A 23,969-nucleotide genomic window follows, 5' to 3' on the forward strand; every position below is an offset into this window, starting at 1 on the left:
AATATGTGTAACATCCTTGTCAGTATAAATAAAAATAACAGAATCTCCCAAATCTACACTGTCTCTTGTTTTAAGCACTGTAAAATGTGGCATTGAGTGCAGTAGCAGTGTTTAGACATAAATTACTGATAGGCTAAAATTAATAGTATCCATTCTCTTTTTCCACTTTAATATTATAATAGATTCCTATCATATTGCATATTGGGATAGTATAATGGATCAATTTTTAAAACACAGTTGGTCTCTGGTTCTAACTTCTAGTCACCAATGATTATGTTCCTTAGCTAATAATATTAAGGTACTTGGATTAAAGGTGTTAACAGGAGTTCCTTAGCAATTGCCCAATTCTTAGTAGACTAGTGTCAACTTTAATAAAATAGAATGTTATAGTTGGAACCCTTTTGACTGTTTCTACAGAAACAAATGCATTTTTTCCTCACAAGACTAGTACTTTATGTTAAATAGAGTAGCAATATTATAATGCAGCATTGTATTTAGCACAGATCCAGAACTGTGAAATCAGAATATCTTGGTTTCAAATCTCAGCTCTGCTACTTGGTAGTGGTAATAAACATTGGTTAAATGATGTTAGCTGTATTGGTCTGTTTCCTCATCTGTAAAATTGGGCCACTAATCATTGGCAGCTTGATTGGGCCATCATGAAGGGTAGATGAGGTAATATAAGTAATGTGTTTCGTGTAGTGTCTGACATGTAGAAGGGATAGCTATTATTTTAATTCATTTATTAATAAAATATGTATTAATCATTCACTATGTGCCAAGCACTTTGTTGGGCATGGAGAATTTGGTATGAACAAAACAGACACACACTCTACTTTTATGGACTTACTGCCTGTCTAGCCTTATTGGAGCAAAGGAACAGTGGGTAGTTTCTGTGATGCTATTTATCAGGCTGGTATTTCTTAATCACCATTCTAATTTGCTTTTTCCTTATGTATCCTTCTAATGACTATGTTAGTGTCTATCCATTGCATTGAAATTCACATAGGATTGTCTGAATTTGGGAAAATATTCTATGGGTTTATAGAGCAGTTAATAGTACTTGAATATCTGACTCATACTGAATGCATTTTGAAAGGTAAGGACCATCCCCTCATGCAATTGATTTTGTGTTGTGTTTCTTTAAAAAACTTTCTAACTTTAGATCAATTTTCCTGGTTGTGGTTCTGTTAGATATGTAATGCATTAAAATTGGAATTTAAGGCTATACAGATTTAACTTGAGGGCATGACTGTTATTATTATTATTTTACTCAAAAGAAGAAATGAGTTATCAGTTCTGATCTTCCCTGAGTAACCTTGGCTTTTAAATAGCCTTTAACAGATACAACCAGAGAGTACTTTAACAGTCAGTCATGCTGTCTTTGGATAATTCAAAATGACAAGCTACCACTTTTCAGTGCTTGGCACAGTCAGAAAATATTCATACTATCTGAATGGCTTCCCCGTGGATTAGATGTGAAAAGGATTCTATATGAAAGGTCCAAGAATCCAGACTAGTTTTATTTTCAAATGTTAATTCTCATCATTTTTACTATGAATGCTAAGAAACCACAAGGGAGCTATGTGAACCTTTTCACAATTTAATCGACTTAGTCTAGAGGAGCCTTTAGGAGAAGCTGCTAGAATGATAAGAAAAAGAAACCTGGTTGATGAGGCCTGAAATTACAACAGCCATTGATCAAGAGTTACATTGCTTCCCAGCCTTAAGGCCCTCTTTACTAGTAAGAATAGTGCAAATCCCCTCTACTTCCATAGGTCCTTTTTTGGGAAGCCAAAATATACTCTACCATCTTTCTCTTTTTGGTCATTTTACATGGAGAAAATATGCCATTTTCATTTAAAATGGGAAATGGAAATGTTTACCACTATGATATGTTATCAGTTATAGAATTCAGTTCTCTCACCCTCTTGTTTTTCCTCTTAGTCCTCCCACTGAGTTTCAGGATTAGTTTCAATGCCCCGGTGTCCTCCAGTGAGTCATTCTTTACTCAGTCTTGAGTTTAATATATTTTTATTGTAAAACAGGGTTTTAAAAATTAAACCAATGTTTGCCTTGAAGCTCTTATTTACCAGACCTGATAAGAGAATAAAATATTAAATCATTGTCTCTTTGTGCATATGTCACGAACAATTTATTTCATCTCAAATTTGATTTTAGAATTGCATGCGCAAATTTCAACTTAGTTCAAGGATGACGGTAGTAATCAAAGCTTATCGCCACATAATATTCTCTGCCCATAATCAGTGTCAAGAATTGAGATAGAAGGGACTGTGGCAGCCAGAGCTTTGAGTCATGGTTTAGCTGTTTGACCTTTGGAAGTTACTTAAACTCTCTGAGCTTATTTAGCTTTAAATTACAGCCTGCTGGCAGTGTTGTTATATAAGCTGATTTGTTTAAAAAAACAAAACAAACAAACAAAAAAACAACTAGGCAAACAATAATTCAAATTTATTGGTGTTTATATTTTAAATTTTTAATCTAATTTTTAAAATAAAGTATTATAACATGAAGTTGAGAGTGCAATACAATTTAAGCTAATTCAGCTCTTTAAGTGTCTGTACATGGAAATTTGAAAACTCACCTAGAGGTAAGTTTCACCAGACATTTGTTTCATGACAGGACTTCAGCATGAAGATATTATCCTACATACTTGTACTCGACGTCCTCACAATCTGGGTGGAGAGAGAGAAGTAAGCTGACACTTAGGATGAGGAGTGCTGTAGTTAAGGAATGAAAGGTGGGTGGGGGTCGGAGAACACTTTCCTGAGGAGGAAGGCTTGAACTGAATCTTGAAGGAGAAAGTGAATACAAGTTTTTCAGGCAGAGAGCTGGGATGGGATATTTCAGGCAAAGAGAGCAATGGGAATAAGGAAGACTGGAAACCAGAAGCAACTTGACAGGACTAAAAAGGGGCTGTTGTCTGGAGATAGCATCTAGATCATGACAGGTCTTACGTGTTATGCTACAAGATTTGGATCTTATTTTGATTTCATTTTGGGAAGCACTTGAACGATTTTGAGCCAACAAATGACATAATCAAATGTGTAACTTAGAAAAAGTTACTAAACCAGTTTTCTCTGTTATATTTCAATCTGGTTCTTTCTAGTCATCCATTGAAAATCAACTTCCATATCAGAGGAAACAATTATCTTGTTTAACCTAAGACTGTCATCACATGGGTGTTAGGCATTTGTAATGTTTAAGATCTTTGTTGAAAGCTATGAAAATTGCCACCCAAATCTTTAAATCTTAGTAGCTCACAGCAGTGAGATACAAAGTTCATCACATTTGACAATATCATTTCTTTATTATAGCTGAGGCCAGGAAGGAAAATTTTGCTTTTGGGCATCATCCAACATCCTGAGCCTTTTAACACACTTGGCGTAAGGATGTCACAGACATTTCTTCCAAGGTACAATTCTTACATGATAATGATCTGTCATCATAAGTGTATTGTGTTTGACAGTGAACAGTAAGAAACCACTGGTTGATGTCTTTTATATTACACATTACACAATCTCTTTCTACAGCCTGGTTTATAGAAGCAAGATCATTTTGCTAAGCATAACCTTATCAAGACCTCCTGGTTCTGAGTTCCTCACCCCTTTTCAGACAGGCAACACAGTTGTCTGCACTCATTGCCTATCCTCCAACGTCATTTCTGGCTAGAAGCAGAAAACAGAGCAGAGTCCCTGCCTCTGAGTCTGAATGAACGTCTTACTAGTGGTTTTCATATGTGCAACATGGGTGCTTTCTGTGTTTCTGGCTTCAGTTTCTAACTTATTTAGGAATCTATCACAGTCTGCCTTTGTTTCCCATCCAGGTCAGGGGCAGTGTACATTTTTTTTTTTTTTTTTGTGAGCCAACCTCCATCCCAAGAAGCTGTATTTGTCCTTGTCCTTTACAGTCTTCAAGCTTTTCAGATCTGCCTACACGCCTGACTCACCTTTTTTGGTCCCAGTTTTCAAAACACAAATAAATAAAAGCAACACAAAAATGCAGCCTAACAATGTTTGGATTAAATCCAATTTAATAATAGAAAAAGCTAAGAGATATATTATAATGGGAAAAAAATGTGTGGCTTGGAGTCAGACATACTACCATCTATTAACATGGATCTACCAAACATCCGAGCTACCGCACTGAGTGCCTTATACACATCACCACAGCAGCCCTATCACAGAGGTTTCCATATAGGAACTGGGCCTTTGAGGGCTTATAAATACACCCAAGATACAGAGCTGCTAAGGGGTGGTTCTAGAATTGAACTCCAGATATGTCTTTCTGCCTGGGTGCTCTTTTCACCCTGCGACACTCTCTCTCAACAATGAATCTTCAGATAAAGTGAATGTTTTGTTAAATAATGCATTGCCCTAGAATAGTACTTTGAAGTTTATAAAGTCTCATTTGATTTACAGAATAACTCTGTGATGTAAGTTTAATTATCCCTGTTTTCCATGAGAGAAAACTAAAGCGTGGTGAGATTATGTAACTTTAAAAAAAGTTAAGTAACTTGCACAGTACAACTTATTAATGCATTCCAGTATTCATAAACTTGATCATGCATATATAAGATCAAGAATCCTTAAGAGAGGCTGGGTGCAGTAGCTCACACCTGTAATCCCGGTACTTTGAGAGGCCGAGGTGGGTGGATCATCTGAGATCGGGAGTTCAAGACTAGCCTGGCCAACATGGTGAAACCCCACCCATCTGTATTAAAAATACAAAAAATTAGCTTGGCGTGGTGGTGGGCACCTGTAATCCCAGCTACTCAGGAGGCTGAGGCAGGAGAATCACTTGAACCCAGGAGGTGGAGGTTGCAGTTAGCCAAGATCGTGCCATTGCACTCCAGCCTGGGCAACAAGAGGGAAAGTCTGTCTCAAAAAATAAAAAAGAAAATAAACAAATAACTCTTTAAGAGAGACACACTTGTATTGTTCACCCTACTGATGGTAGGCACTGTTTGTTGCTTTGGGCAGATTTGTTGACAACAGTGATCGCCAAAGGGGAAATGTGTATGACTTTTTTTTTAGTCCATGTTTCTGCGGCATTAACTTTGGTTTATACAGACCGTCTATGTAATGCTTGTTTTTCTACCTGATTACATAAAGTACATTCCATGTATGAACATATCAAGGAAAAATTATATATCTCCCTCACAGGATTGTTTCACATCAGGCAAAAAAATGTCTCCCCTTTTATGGCTTTTTATTCACACAGGAATAATTGTTTGCCCCACTCTTTATTAGGATCTTAAAGCTAATATCATACAATGATGATACATCGATGTACTTTGGTTTCAAATACGTTCCCCTGTCACCTCCCACCATGGGGAGCAATTTATGCATTTTACTTCTATTTAAATCTTCATTTATACTACTTTTTATTTTCTTCAGGTTTTGTGATGAAGGAACCTGTACAGATAAAGCCAATATTCTGTATGCCTGGGCAAGAAATGCTCCCCCTACCCGGCTCCCCAAAGGTATGTAAGAGGCCTCTTGGGTGGTCGTATGTTCAGCTGCCTAATTTCTGTTTCCAAAGTCCTTTTTATTATAATCCTTTCTAACCAGTGATGACAGTGTTCTGTATTGCTGCTTCACAGTAAAAGTGCTTGCATTACCTGCTTTGTATTGAAAATGTTTCATTTAGGTAGTTACTCTTTCTCTGCCTCTCTTTGGTAAGTAGTTTGCCCACACAACAGTTTAGATAAAATTAGAAAATAACCAAGGATAGATACCTCAAGCCACCTTTGACCTAAGGCACATTGGTTCTTGACAGCAGACACATTTCATGAGCCAAGAGAGCTAGGAATTAAATAAATTGCTGTTTCAGCAGAGATTTTTTTACAATCTTGGAACCTAGGTATTTAATATGGTGCCAGACCTCAGATGGCTTTCTGACTGCACCTCTAAATTGTACATAGCTTCCAACGTGTGAATGTATTACCAGATTCTGTTTTATTAACTGAATATTTCATAATATTAAAGGGTGTGTGTGGTTCTGTTACAGAATAGGTCTGTCCTGGTTCGTGGATGATCTTGTGGTACACATGCACCTCTCTTTCCTCCCTTACTCATTGCCAGCATCGTTAAATGATGTCTGATTTCTTGCACTTCAAATGAGCCTCAGAATTCTCTCCATATGAGGCAGCTGCAACCAAACAAGTTTGAAACTAACAGGGAGGTCTGTCATAGATTTGTTGACAGATTTGGATACATTACTAGAGGAGATCTGTAAAAAAGAGATTTGTAAAAAAAAAAAAAAAAAAAAAAAAAGTATACTTCTGCCGGTAAATATTTTCTCTGTGAATTTTTTAAAGCTCACTAGCAAGCTTTATTAACAGTAAGACTATTGGCGGGGCACAGTGGCTCAAGCCTGTAATCCTAGCACTTTGGGAGGCCGAGACGGGCGGATCACAAGGTCAGGAGATCGAGACCATCCTGGCTAACACAGTGAAACCCCGTCTCTACTAAAAATACAAAAAACTAGCCGGGGGAGGCGGCGGGCACCTGTAGTCCCAGCTACTCGGGAGGCTGAGGCAGGAGAATGGCATAAACCCGGGAGGCGGAGCTTGCAGTGAGCTGAGATCCGACCACTGCACTCCAGCCTGGGTGACAGAGCGAGACTCCGTCTCAAAAAAAAAAAAAACCAGTAAGACTATTAACAATATTCGAATTCCAAAAATTCACTGACATAATGGCCTTTAGTAATCTAGTTGGCAACTAGTTTCCTCAAAGCCATTTTTGTAGATACCTCTTTTCACAGCGGAAGACAAGTAATGCCACTTAAATGCTCCTAAGAAGTCTATTTCCTATATTCAATCATAAAATAAATATGAATATATACAAAGCAAAATGGGAGAATGGGTTTATGTATGTCTTTTAAATAATCAATAGAGACAGGATTTTGTTTTGTTTGTTGTGTTTCTTTCAAAATGAGTGAACTGTCCTCTTAAAGTGTGATTACTCTAGTTCTGAAGTGGGAACTATGAATAGAATTTCATCATAGTTTTGAGGAGATTATAATGACAGATTATATTAGAAATTCTCAGTCAATGTCTGGTTTATTTCAGTTTTCATATAATATAATTTTATATGTTATATGTTATTTTATTTCCCTCTGGATTTCATAGATCAGCAATTTGAGAGTAACTCCATTTTAGATGCTCATTTCTAATATATTAACTTTTTTGTAAATCTTTAGGTGTTGGATTCAGAGTTGGAGGAGAGACTGGAAGTAAATACTTTGTACTACAGGTACACTATGGGGATATTAGTGCTTTTAGAGGTAAGTTTTGAAATGTTGGAACTAAGCAAAACTTCCAGTACTATATTGCTTAAAATACATGCACAAACTATTATCTACATCTTAAAAAGAATTGCCCACACCCTCTGCCCACTAAGGAACAACAGCTTTTGTTTCCTTTAATTTGGAACTGTTGAAGGAATGAATTTTATTTTAGAAGTCATTTCTGTTAGGCACCTGTGCATGCTACTGTGTTTTCTTTTATGCTGACTTTATAGAACTCTCTTGCCTTCTAGTGTATTGTTTTATCAGCCTGCTCCTGCTCTTATTAGGAGTTCTGATCATTCCAAGCAACACTGTTGGAAAGCATAGGAAGGTACTGGTTGTTTATATTTATGTTGCTCTGAGCAAGCCACTGAAAGCCTATAGGTTCTGCAATACCAAAGAGGTTCTCAAACACTCAGGCTCATGTCGATTCCTTATCTATCCATACCTGGCACTTCATGAACTCACCCACTGTCCACTACTGTAAGGCACAGACCCCAGCCACCCTTTAGGTAATGCCGAATACTCCCCTAGACACATGTTACTCTACCTGTGATCTCTATGCACTTTATTTAAATGCCCCTTTCCTTATTATAGATCGTTGGTATGAGGAAGGGGCCTTGTTCCCAAGGCAACCAAGGTCAATGCTTGTTAATCCTGCTGCTGCATTTAGTCAAACTCCAACTGCATTCGGGTTCACATGGGACTGTAAATATTAAGTAGATTTCTCCTTGTCTTTATTGCTTTTCTACTATGTCTTGCTGACTTATATATATTCTCCTGAATTCTCTAATTTAACATTATGTTTCTAACTAACCTGATACATTTCCCTTTCCAAACACATTAGATATCTCTCCAGCAACTAAATTTGGAAGTAGATGACCATCTCTGCCTATGAAATACCTTTTAGGACCTTTGCTAAGAAAGCCCCATGGGGTAGAAAGGGCCATAGATTGTCCGCATTCAGAACGAGGACAGTAAATGCAGTCTCCCTGTGGAAAAGGGTGTTGAAAGAATGATTTTTATGTCATTGAAAACATTCTACAATCAAATATATTATGAAATAATACATTTATTAATATATTAATAAATATGTATATATAAATATATTATTTCATAATATATTCCGGCCTATGAACCTCAGTTAGAAATAAAACCTATTTTTAGATTAAAAATTTGTTTTGAATTATACACAAATAACTTTTCATTTTTTGGAATAGAACATAAACTGTTAACTCTCTGTAATACTGAGAGAAGGTTTTGCTGAAAACAAACAAATAAATAAGGTTTGTGTTTGGGGAACAAAGACAGAGATTATCTGCTCTAAAAATTGACCATGCTGATTTCAGTAGAACAGATGACTAAGACTGCTGACTTCCAAAGTATTGACAAGGCTTTAATTTCCTCAAAAAAGGCTAGCAGGCCTTCCCAGATCACCACAACTAAAGTAGCTCATCATACTGGCACATGTTCTCTCAAACCCTAATCTCTACCCTCTATAAAACCCTGGACTTAACTTTTCAATCTAATTCCCCTCAGTTTTGTAAGGATCCCTAACAGATACTGCACTGGTACTCCAGAGAAAACACATGATATATGCTTGTTTTTAAAAATATTTAATTTAACTTCTTATAAGGAGTTAATTTTGTTTTATAATTTATGTTTAATCTAGGGATAGTAAAAGTACTGATATTTTAATATGTAAACATCTAATTATTCTTTGCTGTAAGAGACAGATGAGAAACTTTAACTTCTCAATAGTAATTTTTTATTTTCTCTTAAGAACAGTTTTTCTAAAAGAAAAGATATATGAGGTAAAGAGATTACTAGTGCTATAATTCATGTAACTTATTGTAATATTATAAAAATGTAAGCAAAAACTTCACTCATGTAATTCATCCAGTAGATACTATCAGGTCCCTAAAGCTTTATTTAGAGTAGTAAATAAATATATGGGAAAATATCAAATTTCACTAAAATAATGAGATATCATTTTACATTTATTAATTGGGGGGGATGGATATTAAATTGTCCAGTGTTTAGATGAATCTGATGCAGTTTAGGAGGCTTTATAAATTTAGTATGATGTTTTGGATAGCATTTTTACCATTTCATGTAGGTTTAGTATATAGTATTAAAATCTTGTACTAGGCTTTTGTCCTAAAGAAAGATTTTTTTTTCTTAAAAATGCACCTCTATCTACCCAGTTATTCATGCACATGAAAAACTGGAAAGTTCACAAACGGCCCTCACTAGGACATTGGTTACATAAATGGTATAACAACAAAAATAGCCAACAATAAGATCAAATACAGACTATATAAAATTGATGTATGCTTACCAGGATTGTAAGGCCCAAGAAAAAAAGGAAATGGTTGATGAATAAGAAAGGCAGGATTGGATGATTTTTTTTCCTTTAAAATGTTATAACATTGTCTTTTTAATTACATGTTTAAATTCCACAAATAGAAGCATTTCGTTAACTCCTTCAATACATTCCAGTTAGTGTACTGCACTCCCACTCACACCTCATGCCAAAAAGAGTTAGTATGAATATCTATATGCCTGATTTACTATAGGAATGTCTTCTGCTTTTAGCAGCTTCTGTATTGTGATCTCATACTTATCTCCAGATGCACCTAGAAGTGGAAAATAATTATATCATTATATCTTCTAATTATCAAAAATGCATTAAATATATATGTTAAGTACATATATATACAAACAAACACACCATTATACACACATATATATAATCACAGCACTGCTTTTGGTGCGAATGTCAGGGAAGATTTGTATTTTCATGGTTTTAAAACTATTGGTGATATTTTAAAGTATATAAATTGTAAATCTGAAGCAGAGTAACACTACTAGGAAATTATTATAGTCTACTGAAAAGTGGGGAAATATTTGGCTTAAGGGTATGAATATTTTTCCACACAGGGAATGTTTTAGAGAATTGAGAAACTCAGGACCTTTCTTTAATAAAGCACCAGAAATGAAGGCAAAATATCTTCTAGAAGTTGTGGGAATGTGGGAGCGTATCAGAGAGAGCATAACCTGAAGCCATACCTGGGCATGTTTTAGATCAAGCTTGTCCAAGCTGCAAGCCACAGGACAGCTTTGAATGCAGCCCAACACAAATTCATAAACTTTCTTAAAATATTGTGAGATTTTTGGTTTTTTTTTTTTTTTTAAGCTCATCAGCTATTGTTAGTGTTAGTGTATTTTATGTGTGACCCAAGACAATTCTTCCAATGTGGCCCAAGAAAGCCAAAAGATTGGAGCATCCCTGTTTTAGACTGTGGTCTTCCTTAGTAGGAAAAGATTGGCTGTGATTTTAGAGTGAGTCTATGGGATTACATAAAATGTTTGCTTTACTATTTTTGTTTGTTTGGCGTTTTAGAAATTACACAGAATGTGAGGCTGTAAAATAATCCTTTAAAAGCAATCAACTATATTAAATGCCATATCAATCATAGTGTCAAGCCTATACTAGTGCTGGGTATACTAATCTTCCTGCCTGTAGGAGTTTAATGTATTTTAGTAGGTGAGACAAGCACAAAAGGAGTGTGTTCATAGGCAATAGTAATAATGCATACTGGATCTGAAGTCTGCAGAGAGACAGGAGCATACAAGTCTACCTGAAAGTGGAGAGGTATGAAGTCTGGAAAAGGCTTTCCAGAAGTTGGACCCAGAGCAGGGTATGGAAGGGTGATCAGGAGCTCCCAGGTCAGAGTAGGAGGGAAGACAGGTTCCAGACAAAGGTAAAAGCAGATGCAGAGATACGAGAGTGAAACAGCATCTTAGACACAAAGAACTTTGGGTCATCTGACATTACTGTAATGTGAAATGCATAGGGAAAAGTGGCAAGAAATTAGAAGAGAGGTGAAAGGTGGGGAGCAAGCCATAAAGATCCTTGCTAGGACTTGATTCCTAAAGCACTCAGAATGCTCTTCAGTCAAGCAGTAACCTGATTGGATTTTCATTTCCTAATGCTGCTCAGTCTTGGGCTTGAGTGCATGGAAAAGCTACTAGCCTTATGAAGAAAGTATGGGGCTGTAGGTGGCCAGAGTGAGCTAGGATTGCAGCTTAGGAAGGCCAGAATGATTTTTTAATGTATAGACTTTTAAATTTTCTAAAACTTAATATTCCATAGGAAATAGAATGTATTCTAATTGGAAATGAATGTCCCATGTAGGTGACAGTATGGTACCAAGTTTGGTGACCAAACTTTAAGTCCAGGCAGACTGGTAATGGCACATCCTAGTTTGATTACCCTCACTGAGCTTCTAAACCTCTCTTTGCTCTCCTTATCTGTAAAATGGTATCATAGTGGTATCATAAATGTACCATACCATTATATAAATAAAGGTACCTGGTTAAGTAGTCAATAAATGTTAGCTATTATCATTATAGTCCGCATGAAAGGATAAATTTCCCTAAATACAATCTTTTTTCTCGTTACCCATAATATGAAAAGGATGTGGTTACTTTTCAAAGATATTGTAGTTTCTCATTATTTTTAGACACAGAACTGTTTGAGTGTGTCACGTTGCCAGTAGAAGTTTCCTAGTTAAGCTGTGTTTCGTGTTCTCCACAGCAGTTTTTATTATTCATAGTTCAGCTATACAAAGATAAACTGGAAGACCAACTTCCTGCCCTTAAGGAAGTCAGAATAGTGAGAACTGGGGATTCCTCCAGGTTTCACTCTCCCTATTTTTTTTTTTTTTTTTTTTTGACCAGTTTTTTCAGCAAAGTCTTGTTCCGAAGCGAAAATTATCCTGAGATTGTTGCTGAATGCTGCCGCATTTCTTCTAGATGTTTTGGCCTAGGAGAATCTTAAGAAAACTCTCCTCTCATTTTCAGAATTTCTGGCATTAGCTTACTAGTCTCCACCAATAACTCATTTCTCAAATTGAAGATCCTGTGCACTAACCTATTGAAGTTGGAACTGATATTCTTAGAATGAAGGTCAGGGTCTCTTCCCAAATGTATAGCCATGATTGTCTTTGGATTGGCAAGATTTCCAAACTATACTCCACTTACTGTCATTAAGCTCTTGGGTGCATATGGGAAAGCTAGCAGATGTTATTAACAACAAACCACACACACACACACACACACACACTCTCTCTCTCTCTCTCTCTCTGTCTCTCTCTCTCTCTCTCTCTCTCTCTCTCTCTCTCTCTCTCTCTGTCTCTCTCTGGGCTTGTTTCCATGCCTTCCTCACAGCCCTGTATGTACACCTGCATTTTGTATATTGCTAAATGTTCCTGGAAGTATAGCCAAAAGTTTCACTTTCCTTAGAGTGGGTGTTTAATATTTACATTCTAAATTAAATGAATACAGCCTGGAGATCCTATTTTCAACTTTCCTTTATGTAAGCTCTAAGAAGTTTAGTCTCCCAACTTTGGGGATTATATTAGTAAAATCAGATCATAAAGTTCTAGTTAGAACCTTCAGAGGATGATTGTTTTCAATAGCCACATTTTCCAGAATGCTAAGGTGTTAACCCTTTAAGTACTATAATGGTAAAACATCTTGGATAGAAATCATTTTAGAATATATTATGTGTCTTTGCTGGTCACAGTGGCTCACGCCTGTAATCTCAGCACTTTGGGAGACCGAAGCAGGCAGATCACCGGAGGTCAGGAGTTCAAGACTAGCCTGGCCAACATGGTGAAACCCCGTCTCTACTAAAAGTATAAAAATTAGCCAGCTGTCGTGGTGTGTGCCTGTAATCCCAGCTACTAGAGAGACAGAGGCAGGAAAATCGCTTGAACCCGGGAGGCAGAGGTTGCAGTGAGCCATCACACGACTGCAGTCTAGCCTGGGTGATAGAGTAAGACTCCATCTCAAATAAATAAATAAATAAATAAATAAATAAATAAATAATAGAGTATTTATGTGTCTTAGGAAGTTAAATTAGATGGTATATGTTAAATACCTACAGCTGTGCCTGACACAGCAGATTGGCAATGAATGTTAGTTCTCCTTATCCCCTTCTCCCTTTTCTTCATAACTTTGAGATATCCTAGTGAATATTAACAATTGTGCTACGATTTCTTTCCAGTTTTTAGGAGTACGTAGAGTTTTTCTATGTAACTGGGCTTATTTCCATCTCCTATCTGCTCTTCTATATTTTCTGTAGCTCCCTTTGTTGTCAAGCTACCATTGCAACTCATTTCAATTCACATGATGCACTACATGGAGGAAAATATGAGTAAGAACAAAAGTCTGCCCTCATAGAGTTCCCTGTCCAGTAAGCATAAGTATACTTAAAACAATAACTGTAATAATGTGAGCCAGTCACTATTCACAATAGTAAAGACTTGGAATCAACCCAAATGTCCATCAGTGACAGACTGGATTAAGAAAATGTGGCACATATACACCATGGAATACTATGCAGCCATAAAAAAGGATGAGTTCGTGTCCTTTGTAGGGACACAGATGCAGCTGAAACCATCATTCTCAGCAAACTATTGCAAGAACAGAAAACTAAGCACTGCATGTTCTCACTCATAGGTGGGAATTGAACAGTGAGAGCACTTGGACTCTGGAAGGGGAACATCACACACCGGGGCCTATTATGGGGAGGGGGGAGGGGGGAGGGATGGCATTGGGAGTTATACCTGATGTAAATGACAAGTTGATGAGTGCTGACGAGTTGATAGGTGCAGCACACCAACATGGCACAAGTATACATATGTAACAAACCTGCACGTTGTGCACATGTACTGTAGAACTTAAAGTATAATTAAAAAAAAAAAGAAAAAAATAATAATAATGTGAGCCAGTACAAAGTAAGTGCCATGAGAGGGGATTGGAAAGCAGGCAAGATCACACCTAGTGTAGATGTTTCAAGTTACCAGATTGATATCATATAAGCACCCTTCTTCCTGTTCTAAATTTATGTGTTAGATATGGAATCTAGATGAGTTTCATATTATCAGTGAGCATAAATAGACTTTGGCTTGCAGCCCTTATGGGGAACTTTTTAAATAAAAACATGATCATCTGGAAAATGGGGATTAAAAAATAAAATAAAAACATGGGAACACTGCAGCCTGGACTTTGTGACCATCAGATTTGATTTTTCCTTGCCCTCTTGCATTATTCCATGCTGGCTGTGGTCCACTCGGGTGTGGTTTCTGTATAGCTTAGATCCAGACAGGTGGATGTTCCTGAACAAAGGGTGTGCATCTGTATTCACACAAATACACATATACACCCACAAAAGGTTCCTATTTAACTACAACTGAAAGAGTAGTAGAGTGAAGAGGCAGGAATGGTAATCATGGCAGGAGGAAGAGAAAACAGAGGACTCCAGAGGAATTCTGATTCCTCTGTGACTCCAGCTGTATCTCTACCTCTTAGAAGACTACTGCCAGGAAGCTATTAGGAAAAGCTTTGAAATTGTGAGCGCAGGAAAAATCCCTTGCTAATGCATTTTGAACAAGATGGAGCAGAGATCAGTGGCAAGGTAACTGTGCTTAAAATTATTTCATTCCACTATAAAGCGGGTTGTTCTGACTTCAGTGTAAGCATTACAGTGCTCCTGACTTCCTGATACCTAATTGGAGAGAGAGTGGGAAACTGGGTCAAAGATTGCTCCCTGTTGCTTTCCCTGTTGTCTTCTCTCAATCTGCGCAAGTAGCTTCATCCTACATGCTTTCCAGTGAAATACATTAATCCTGCTTTTACTCACTCTACTGCAAAGTGCACAATGCTATGGGCCAGATTATTTAAGCCTATGCATATTAAAGTATTTCGGATTACCTTCCATATTTAAGAATCTCCTTTGAAATTGCAAATATGGGAGGGAGGGTATGGTTACTGCTTCTCCAACCTCAGCTTACATAGACACCCCAAAGCCACTGGGTCTCTGCACTAGAAGGGAGACATAAATAGCACCATCCAAGCACTCATCCTGGCCTTCCCTGAATAGGACCCTGGCATGTACATCATCCATCAATCTGATTCCCCTTTCCAGAATAGACCTTAATGTTAGTTCTTTTCATGATCTTTCATTCCAGAACACATATCGTGTTTCCAAGTTCTCAGTTCCAGGGATAGCAGCCCTGCTGAAACAAGCCTCATCCCTGGTAGATCCAGAAATGTGTCAGAAATATGGTTCCAGGAAGGGTACACTTTTACCTCAGTTTTCCTTCTTTATACTCAAGGCTCTGGTACTCATGTCATCTGCCAACTCTCCTTTCTTCTCTCCCTAACTCCCATTTCCATTTTCTCTAGTGTGCCTTGATGGGGATAGGGACACAAACCTTTATCCAAATGCTTGGGGGCAGATGTGGTCTGGAATTAGGAGGTTTTAACATTTTTGAAAGGTATTAAACTGAATAAGTCATGTACTCTATCACCTTTGTGAATCTGGGGTACCATCCCTAATTAGATACACTAATGTTTCCATAACAAACGTTTAAATATTCACACAAAAAAGAATAAAACATAAATATCATCACATTCATTCAAGTCAGATTTTGCTGCCAAAACTTTATGAAAAAACTTTAGGCTTCCAAAGCTGTTTAGACTTCAGAATTGCAATAAATTCTGGTATTAAAACAAAGAAATTATTTCTTCATATTTGAGTTTTCAGTTAAAATACTAAAAGGGATTGGAGGACTCTGGATATATCTGCACATTTTCCCTTTAAAAGAATCTTCTCTTCTGAACTTTATTTTTCCTCTTTTGGAAAATATAGAAAATTATTAAAAAGAAAAGTTGAAAATCATTTGTAATACCCCTACTATTGGAAAAAAAAGATAAAACCCTCTTCAATCACACCTCCCTTTCTCACCTAACTCCTCCCCACCCCAACTCCAGGTAGCTATTGCTTATATCTGCCAACTTTTCATTAGCTTATCTCAGCATTTCCATATGTGGATGATAAACTAATGTATCAGATATGTGTATATGTACTTTTTTCTTTTTTTTGGACAAGAATTAGATCACATTTCCCACAGATCTGCATCTGTTGTTGTTGCTTTTCACTTAACAGTGTACCCTGGACATATTTCTAAGGCAGCACATGTAAATCTCTTCCATGATTTATAAAGGCTGCCTAGTATTCTTTTTTGTAGATATACTCTAATGTATGTATCTTATTGTCTATTAAAGATGCTGCGAGTTTTTTGCTATTATAAGCAATGTTAGAAATGTTTTAGGTAACCATGTATTGCTACTGCAGGGTAGATACCTAGAAATGAGATTTTGGGGTCATGGAGTGTTTAAACCCTAACAGATTCCACCAAATTGCTTTATAGTTTTTCCAATTTACAATCCACAGTGAATGAGCAAGTCCCATAACCTTGCCTGCACTAGATGTTTTCACACTTAAAAAATTTTCCTCAGTGTTTACTTAAACAAACAGACTCCTTATAATGTTTCATTTAAAAGATAAGAATTAACTGGAAGATCTTAGTATTATTAGAATTACCTCTAAAGTTATATAGTCTAGATCAGGATTTCTCAAAATCTAATCAGAGGACTGTCTGCACCAGACTGTCCTTGGGCTACTTTTTAAAATGAAAGTTCCTAGTTCAAACTAGGCCTACTGAATCAGATGCACAGAAGGTAGAGCATAGGCAGCCTGAGCTGGCTCAGATAGGCTCACAAGAGCCAATTGGTAATTTGCAGTGTTTTTGTAAGCTGATTGTTAAATATAGCGATCATTAAAAATAAAGGCAAGAAATACTCAGAAATCTTTATTTCCTAATTATTTTACTATATTTTACTATTATCTGTGCTCTTGAGGGTATTTGCACCTGTTGTATCTGTGTGGTAGAAATACTACAAAGTGTTATTTTACTGCTAATTTCTTCCTAAAGCAGTGATGTCATGTTGGTAGTTTGAAATTGACTGTGGTGGGAAAATTTACATTGAAATCAGCTGTGGTGGAAAAATTTACACCATGGAAATTCACAAATAGTGCAAGTCTAAGTTCTATCTATTATTTTGCTGGCTGTCTAGATCTGAGAAAATGATGGAGAGGATGTTGGCAATGTAGATTACTGTGAATGCCCCCCAAAATTTAGGACATACTCTTCCAGGATTTGCACACTATTATCCATTACACCAAAGATTTTGCTGACATCCTTAATGTGCAAGTGCAGTTCCAACATATGTCTTTGTTGTTTCACTAAACAAAAATATTAACAAGAATTCTTGTCTGAACTACTTCATGGCAATTACAACCATCAGTGGGCGATTACAACCATCTAAAAAGTAGAGCAAAAGTCAAGAAAAGAATTGTGTGAGAGTCAACTGCTTATACGAAGTTAATAATGAAAAGTATTGTATATTTTATTATTATTTATAAATTGTTTGCTGCACATTTTTGCCAGTAAAAACTGTAATAAACATATATACACACGAGTAGTGTGTATTATTTTTCACAGAGCTAGTGTATTACTAGAATATCACTGGGCCCAGGATTCTGAAATTTTAACAAGCTGCCTCATTGATTTTTATGCAAACTAAACTTTGACAACTGGCACTCAGATTTTCCTAGTAAGGATTAGAGTCACTCCTGCATTTTTTTTCCTATACAACAGGTATGTCAGGGCAATCTCCTGGGGCCTAGGACATGAGCAGAATAATTTGCATTTACCAAAATAAGTTCAATTAAATCTCAATTCTCTTAAGAAAAGGGGAGCTTTGAAAGAAGAAAATGCATTTAATTACTGTCTAGTTCTTCTAGCACTGTATTTCATTTAGAAATTCGAAGAGGAGTTTATTTTCTTAACTTTTTCACAAAATTTGGCATTTGGATTTTAAAATTCTTTAATAGAAGCTACTTACAATGCATATATGACATTCTTAGAGATTCCCCTCCCCATATACAGGGGCAAAAATGTTCCTTCTTCACACTTGATCTAGATATATATTTTTGAAGAATGGGCCAAAATAATTTATATTCCTTCATTTTTCTACATTTTTATTTTTAAGTGGGATATATGTGGTGACAGACACTAGAAAGGGAAAGGAAGAGGTCGATGAAACCAACTCTGAAAAGAGAAATGATTGGCAAGAAGGTAGCATTCAACCTGCACGAAACGCCATGGCCTTTTCAGTTAAGGAGAAGAGGTTGAAATGGGCTGAGAAGGCACTGTGGAACAGGAAAGCATGACTTTTTGTTTTCTTCTTCTGAAAAGGATGTTATGTGTCATGTACTAATTTGTTTATAAAGCACTTGTTTTTAAAATCAGAGACAGAGAACAGAGTTCAGGGTGACAGAATGAGAACAGTCTAACTAAAAGGGATCATCAGGCCTCACCCTTCCGTTTTACAGAAATGAAGATTGATGCTCAGAAAGGTTGCATGACTTGCCTAAGGTAGTCCAGTGCTATTTAAAACCAAAACAATTTAATTCGTATTGGATTTCTAGTTTGTGTATGTAACAAAGTTCATGCTCTAACTATATAAAACCAGTAATAGAGTCACTGTTTTTAAAAGTCTTTTGAGCCATAGTTATGAAGTGGAATGAACTGGTGCTCAGTAAAATTAATATTAATAAAGATCAGAGTGGTTTACTTCATCTCATTTATGCCTTTTCATTTTCATGTCTGAAGTAATCCATTTCCTTTATCATGTAGAGATATTTCTAAATCAGGCTGCTTGATAATCCCACTGATTTCAGAATTGTAATCGGATATTCTTCATGTTCTTCTCTAACCTTCATTATACACAAGCAGCTTGATGTGAGTCATGTGAATGATTTCAGGACTATTTAATACCTCCCAAATGATCTAAAGGAAGCCTATTATCCTGCAATACTTTTTTCTCTTGCCAGTCTCTTCACATAACTGTGAGCTCTCTGATTCTCTAGCTTGCTGCATTTCAACTTTGTTAATCATCTTTAGTATGGAAGACAAATGATCCTTAGTCATCTCATTGATTCCATGGGACACCTGTTTATTTTAATACCTAAATATGGCCATTATGTATCAGAAATTACATTTTCATTCATTTGGTTATGAGAAGATATGTAAAGCACTGCAGTTATACTTCTTTTTTAAAGAATATATTCAGAAGGTTTTTTATCCCTTAAAATATGGATTTTTTAAAAAGTAATTCAACATTGAACAATATAGTATTTAGCGTAAGTGATGTCTTTTTTGGGAAAAGAAAAGCTTTCCTACATGCAATTTAGCTTTTCAGATTTACATTTCGTTCTTCTAGTTTTTTGAGAAATCCTTATGCTTTATCTTTATTGATGCCTTTGCAACTCATGTTTTTTTAATCACTCATAATTATTAACTCATTTTTAAAAGCTGGTCAGAGCTACATAGTCATCATCTAATTAATTCCATTTGAATTAATGGCAAATAGCTTTAAATTTTTAACCCAATTAAATTAAGAGGAGAAATAAAAAAGTCACTTGCCCACTGGCACAGACTAAAATTAGGAGCTACATAATTCTGTTTCAGTGAAATTTAGTTCAGGGTGCTCACAACAGTAGCGGAGGTTGGTTTTTCACTGATCACTCCCACTCCCATAGGCTTCCTGCCTTTCACGTTGTTCCCCACTGCTCTCTTCATGGCCCTGACATGTTTGTTTAGTATGTTCTAGGAATTCTGGGAAAAGAAGGAAGTCATTAGAGAGAAGTGCTAGGACTTGCACATTCCATTTCCCGTTTAGTACTAATTCCTTTTATGTTAATTAACTGTTTTTACTTGTAAAACGGAAAGGATACCCTAAACAGATACATTACCTAAAAAAGTATTTGATGAAAACCATTCAAATATGTTTAATAATATTGATAGAATATTCTATTAGCAAAATAAAATCAAACATTCCCTAGACGCAGAAGAGAACCTTCTAGCCTTTCTATTTCTATTTCTCCCAATAGAAACGTTATTCTTTTCATCCAGTTTGTAAACCCTTCACCTGATCTCCATTTCTTCTCATTACATATTAATTATTCTTTTTTCATCTTTAAAAACTTTCAAAACTCTTTCTTCTTGTGGGACCATCTATCCTCCCTCACACTTTTTGAGTCTCATTTCTTTGCAAGTACGTCTTATCCTTGTTTCACAATTTAACTGCGACGTACCCCAAATAATAACTGAAAGTAAAGTAAAATCTGGTCAGTAGCCACAGACCCTTCTTATGCTGACGCTTTGTATTATAGTATAAAGTCTTGCAAAATTCTAAGGGAATGTTGAGAGATAATTCAGGTCACTGAAGGGTTTCAGTATTTTTTTCATTAACATAATAATCATACTTAGCATTTATATACTACTTTTCGATTTAGAAGTGCCTTATAAATGTTACTTTTTTAATCCTCATGCTACATTACTACATAAACATATTGAATGATGGAAAAATTAATACTAAATCAAATGTATGAGGTATAATGTTCAAAGTGTATTCCCTAATTAATACCAGGGACTACATGCATACATAATTATATGTAAATTAGATATTTTGGATTTATTTTTTCACCAAAGAACCAAAACGCAATACAGAATAGTATTTTAAGTAGATTAAGATGATTGGGTTGAAAATGTAGATACTGATTTTAGGTTGACCTTAAAAAATATATTTATGCCAATTAAATTATAGCTTTTGCAGAATATAAACTTTCTGTGTTCCCAACAAAATGGGTTAGTTTTCCTGCCAGGTTACCCTTCCTTGGTTTATCATGAGTCTTTAGAGGTTTAAGTAAAACAAAAGAGGGACTACACATTGTTGCACAAAATAGTTGAGAATTCCAATGGGAATGAAAGGAAACCTTTTATATATGTATATACACACACATATATATGAAAACACCCTCAAGACTATCAAAAATTTGTAATAATTTTATATGAGAAATAGTTTTCAGCTTTATATTTTAAATTGTATTTAAAAGGACTTTTAAAAATCAAAGCTCTTCAATCCCTTTTCATTACATGGTTTATTTTAACTAGTACTTTGTTTATGGTTTCTAGACTTTTGCAGCTACATTCTGGACTCGGGGAAAAACAGATAATAATTGGGACAATGCAAGAGGAAATTGAGATTATCATTTAAAGTGTGTGTGTGTGTGTGTGTGTATAATGCTATATATATTTTATAATCTATAATGCTATATATATATATAAATAAAACAGAGGTAAGAAAATGAAAAGTAGTTAGTAGGCCTTTTGACCAGAAGAAAGAGGAAATAAAAAAGTAAGTATTTCTTGGTAACCAAGTGTAATATTTAAAACTGCCCAACCAAAGCCCATGAAGCAAGTGAACAAGTTAGTTAAATGTGTCTTTTGGTTTTGGCCAAAAGACACCTCTTTCAGAAAGACAAATAAATGTTTAAATATGGTATGTACGTAAATATAAAGGTTTAAAATGTAATGCCTCAGGAAGGGGATGTGAGTGGAGGATTTTGGGGTGCTGGTTACATGGATGTGTTAGTTTTTTAAGTTTCCTGGATCTGTACTTTCTGATTTGTGCACTTTTCTCTGTATCAGAGTTCCATAAAGAGTTCTAAAGCCAATCAATAATTTTGAAACTTAGCACCATACCTCTAAAAAATAACTTTATTTATCGAGGATTGGTGGGTTTTATCTTTTAATTTGACTTTCTTGGAAGGATGCCTCTGGAGCAGGTTCATAATTGTGAGAGATGAAATAGTATAAATCATAACTTCACTGTAGACTCACATTTTCTGCATTCATAAGAGATGGAAACAGGAAAGTGCTTTTACATTAGTTGTGCCATAACATCCTCCACATACAGAGCTATTATAAAAGCGGTTGTAGTGCCTGCCTTCCTGCCTTCCATTCTGATCTCTTTTGGGAACAGCACAGTCCATCATTTGTGAAAGTCGTCATCTTGCAGGATGGGTAAATGCATTTTCTCTTCCTTGCCACAAGGCAAATGGAAACTAGTAATTTCTAGTCCCATAGCAGTGAATACAAAATCAAAAGAGGCTAACTCAATGCAGTGACAGTTTCAAAAGGAATTATTTTTGAAGATTTTTTTTCCCGTCGTGCTGGTTTATTTAGCACTGAAGCTTGTCTGCTAACCCAGCTTTCAGCAGCCTCCAGGAAAACCTCGGTGTAGCTGGTATAATGTATTAACAGTGCCCCTATTTCAGTTATATTTTTCTAAGCAGATACACATTTGCAATGACAGCTTAAAGTGTTTATGCTTTTGAATGGAGACTTTTTTATCTCGATGTATCTGTAACTGGGGAGTCCTGATGCTCAGGACTGGTAACTCAGATTTTGTTTTGAAGGAACTAATTAAAAACAATCTGGTACTCAGATTTTGTTTTAAAGGAACTAATTAAAAAAACTTTAATATATGAATTTTCTGGTTCATTTGGATGACCACCATTTTTTGAGTAGTGTTAACTGACTTTAGTACCTGCATTTCTTTTTTTTTTTTTTTTTAATTTATTTATTATTATTATACTTTAAGTTGTAGGGTACATGTGCATAACGTGCAGGTTTGTTACATATGTATACTTGTGCCTTGTTGGTGTGCTGCACCCATCAACTCGTCATTTACATCAGGTATAACTCCCAATGCAATCCCTCCCCCCTCCCCCCTCCCCCAAGTACCTGCATTTCTAATCCAGATAGTACAAAAAAAAAAAGGAGCTGTGTCTTAGCTTCATTAAAACTGGAGTTTCATTCATCACCTCTAATAGAGCCCAAAGTGAACACAAGATCTGGATCCGCTGTTCCCTCAGTTGGGTTCATTTTTTATTTGCCTCTCATACATATGTCCCATCCCTCTGCAGCAGAGTTTCAGTTGCACAGAAATGACCTTTTTTATATAACACAGCCCAACTGTATAGAAATATCTTTTTAAAAAAACAACATGGCCCAACTGACACAACTGACAGTGATCTGTTCCAATGCTAAGGAAACTGGCTGTGTTGGATCTATTAGGAGACCTCAGTCTTTATTCTCCTAAGGGATTTTCAAAGTAATTATAATTATATGAAATTTCCCTCAACTTTAGAAATTAATCCCCAAATAATCTCCTACTCCTACTTGATCACCTTGGGAGCCATGATTTAGTCTCAGCAAAACATCCTGTCCCAGTAATTTAATGTTACTAATTTAGAAAGAACCATAAGGTAAAGATCAAAACAGCTTAATAGTCAAATAGTTATTACAACATCTATGTATGTGTATTATTGCAAAGTCATTTGCATTTACTGATAATATAAAAATGATGCCCTTGATTCATTTTTGTTTGTAGTTTCAAGACAGAGAATGTAGAGAAGGTGGCCTTTAAATTAGTTCAGAACACTCTGGGAGGGTGGGAAGATATGATGCAGTTTAGAATTATTTGCTTCCAAATTTCCTAAAAAAAAATTTTTTTTTGAAACATTCTGTCACCCAGGCTGAAGTGCAGTGGTGTGGTCTTGGCTTACTGCAGCCTCGACCTCCCGGGCACAAGCAATCCTCACAAGTAGCTGGGGCTACAGTCACACGCCAGCACGCCTGGCTAATTTTTTTTTTTTTTTTTTTTTTTTTTTTGTAGAGATACAGTTTCACCATATTGTCCAGGCTGGTCTCAAACTCCTGGGGACAAGTGATTCACCTGCCTCGGTCTTCCAGAGTGCTGGGATTATGGGCATGAGCCATTGTGCCCCGCCTAATTTTTATTATTGAAGATGTTACTTCTTTTTG

At 36.0% G+C, this 23,969-nt stretch overlaps 1 protein-coding gene across 18 annotated transcripts in view; it reads left to right on the forward strand.

The window, feature by feature from the left end:
- Positions 1-23,969, forward strand: part of PAM (peptidylglycine alpha-amidating monooxygenase) — a 278,511-nt gene that overhangs the window by 167,061 nt on the left and 87,481 nt on the right. For all 18 annotated transcript variants that reach the window (XM_005557444.4, XM_005557445.4, XM_065546598.1 and 15 more), the window contains exons 6-7: positions 5,421-5,506; positions 7,228-7,311. In XM_005557444.4, coding sequence (XP_005557501.3) covers positions 5,421-5,506; positions 7,228-7,311 — 170 coding nt within the window. The remainder of the gene's footprint in view (positions 1-5,420; positions 5,507-7,227; positions 7,312-23,969) is intronic.

This window comes from Macaca fascicularis, chromosome 6 (assembly GCF_037993035.2).
Source record: "Macaca fascicularis isolate 582-1 chromosome 6, T2T-MFA8v1.1".
Taxonomy (NCBI): Eukaryota; Metazoa; Chordata; class Mammalia; order Primates; family Cercopithecidae; genus Macaca; species Macaca fascicularis.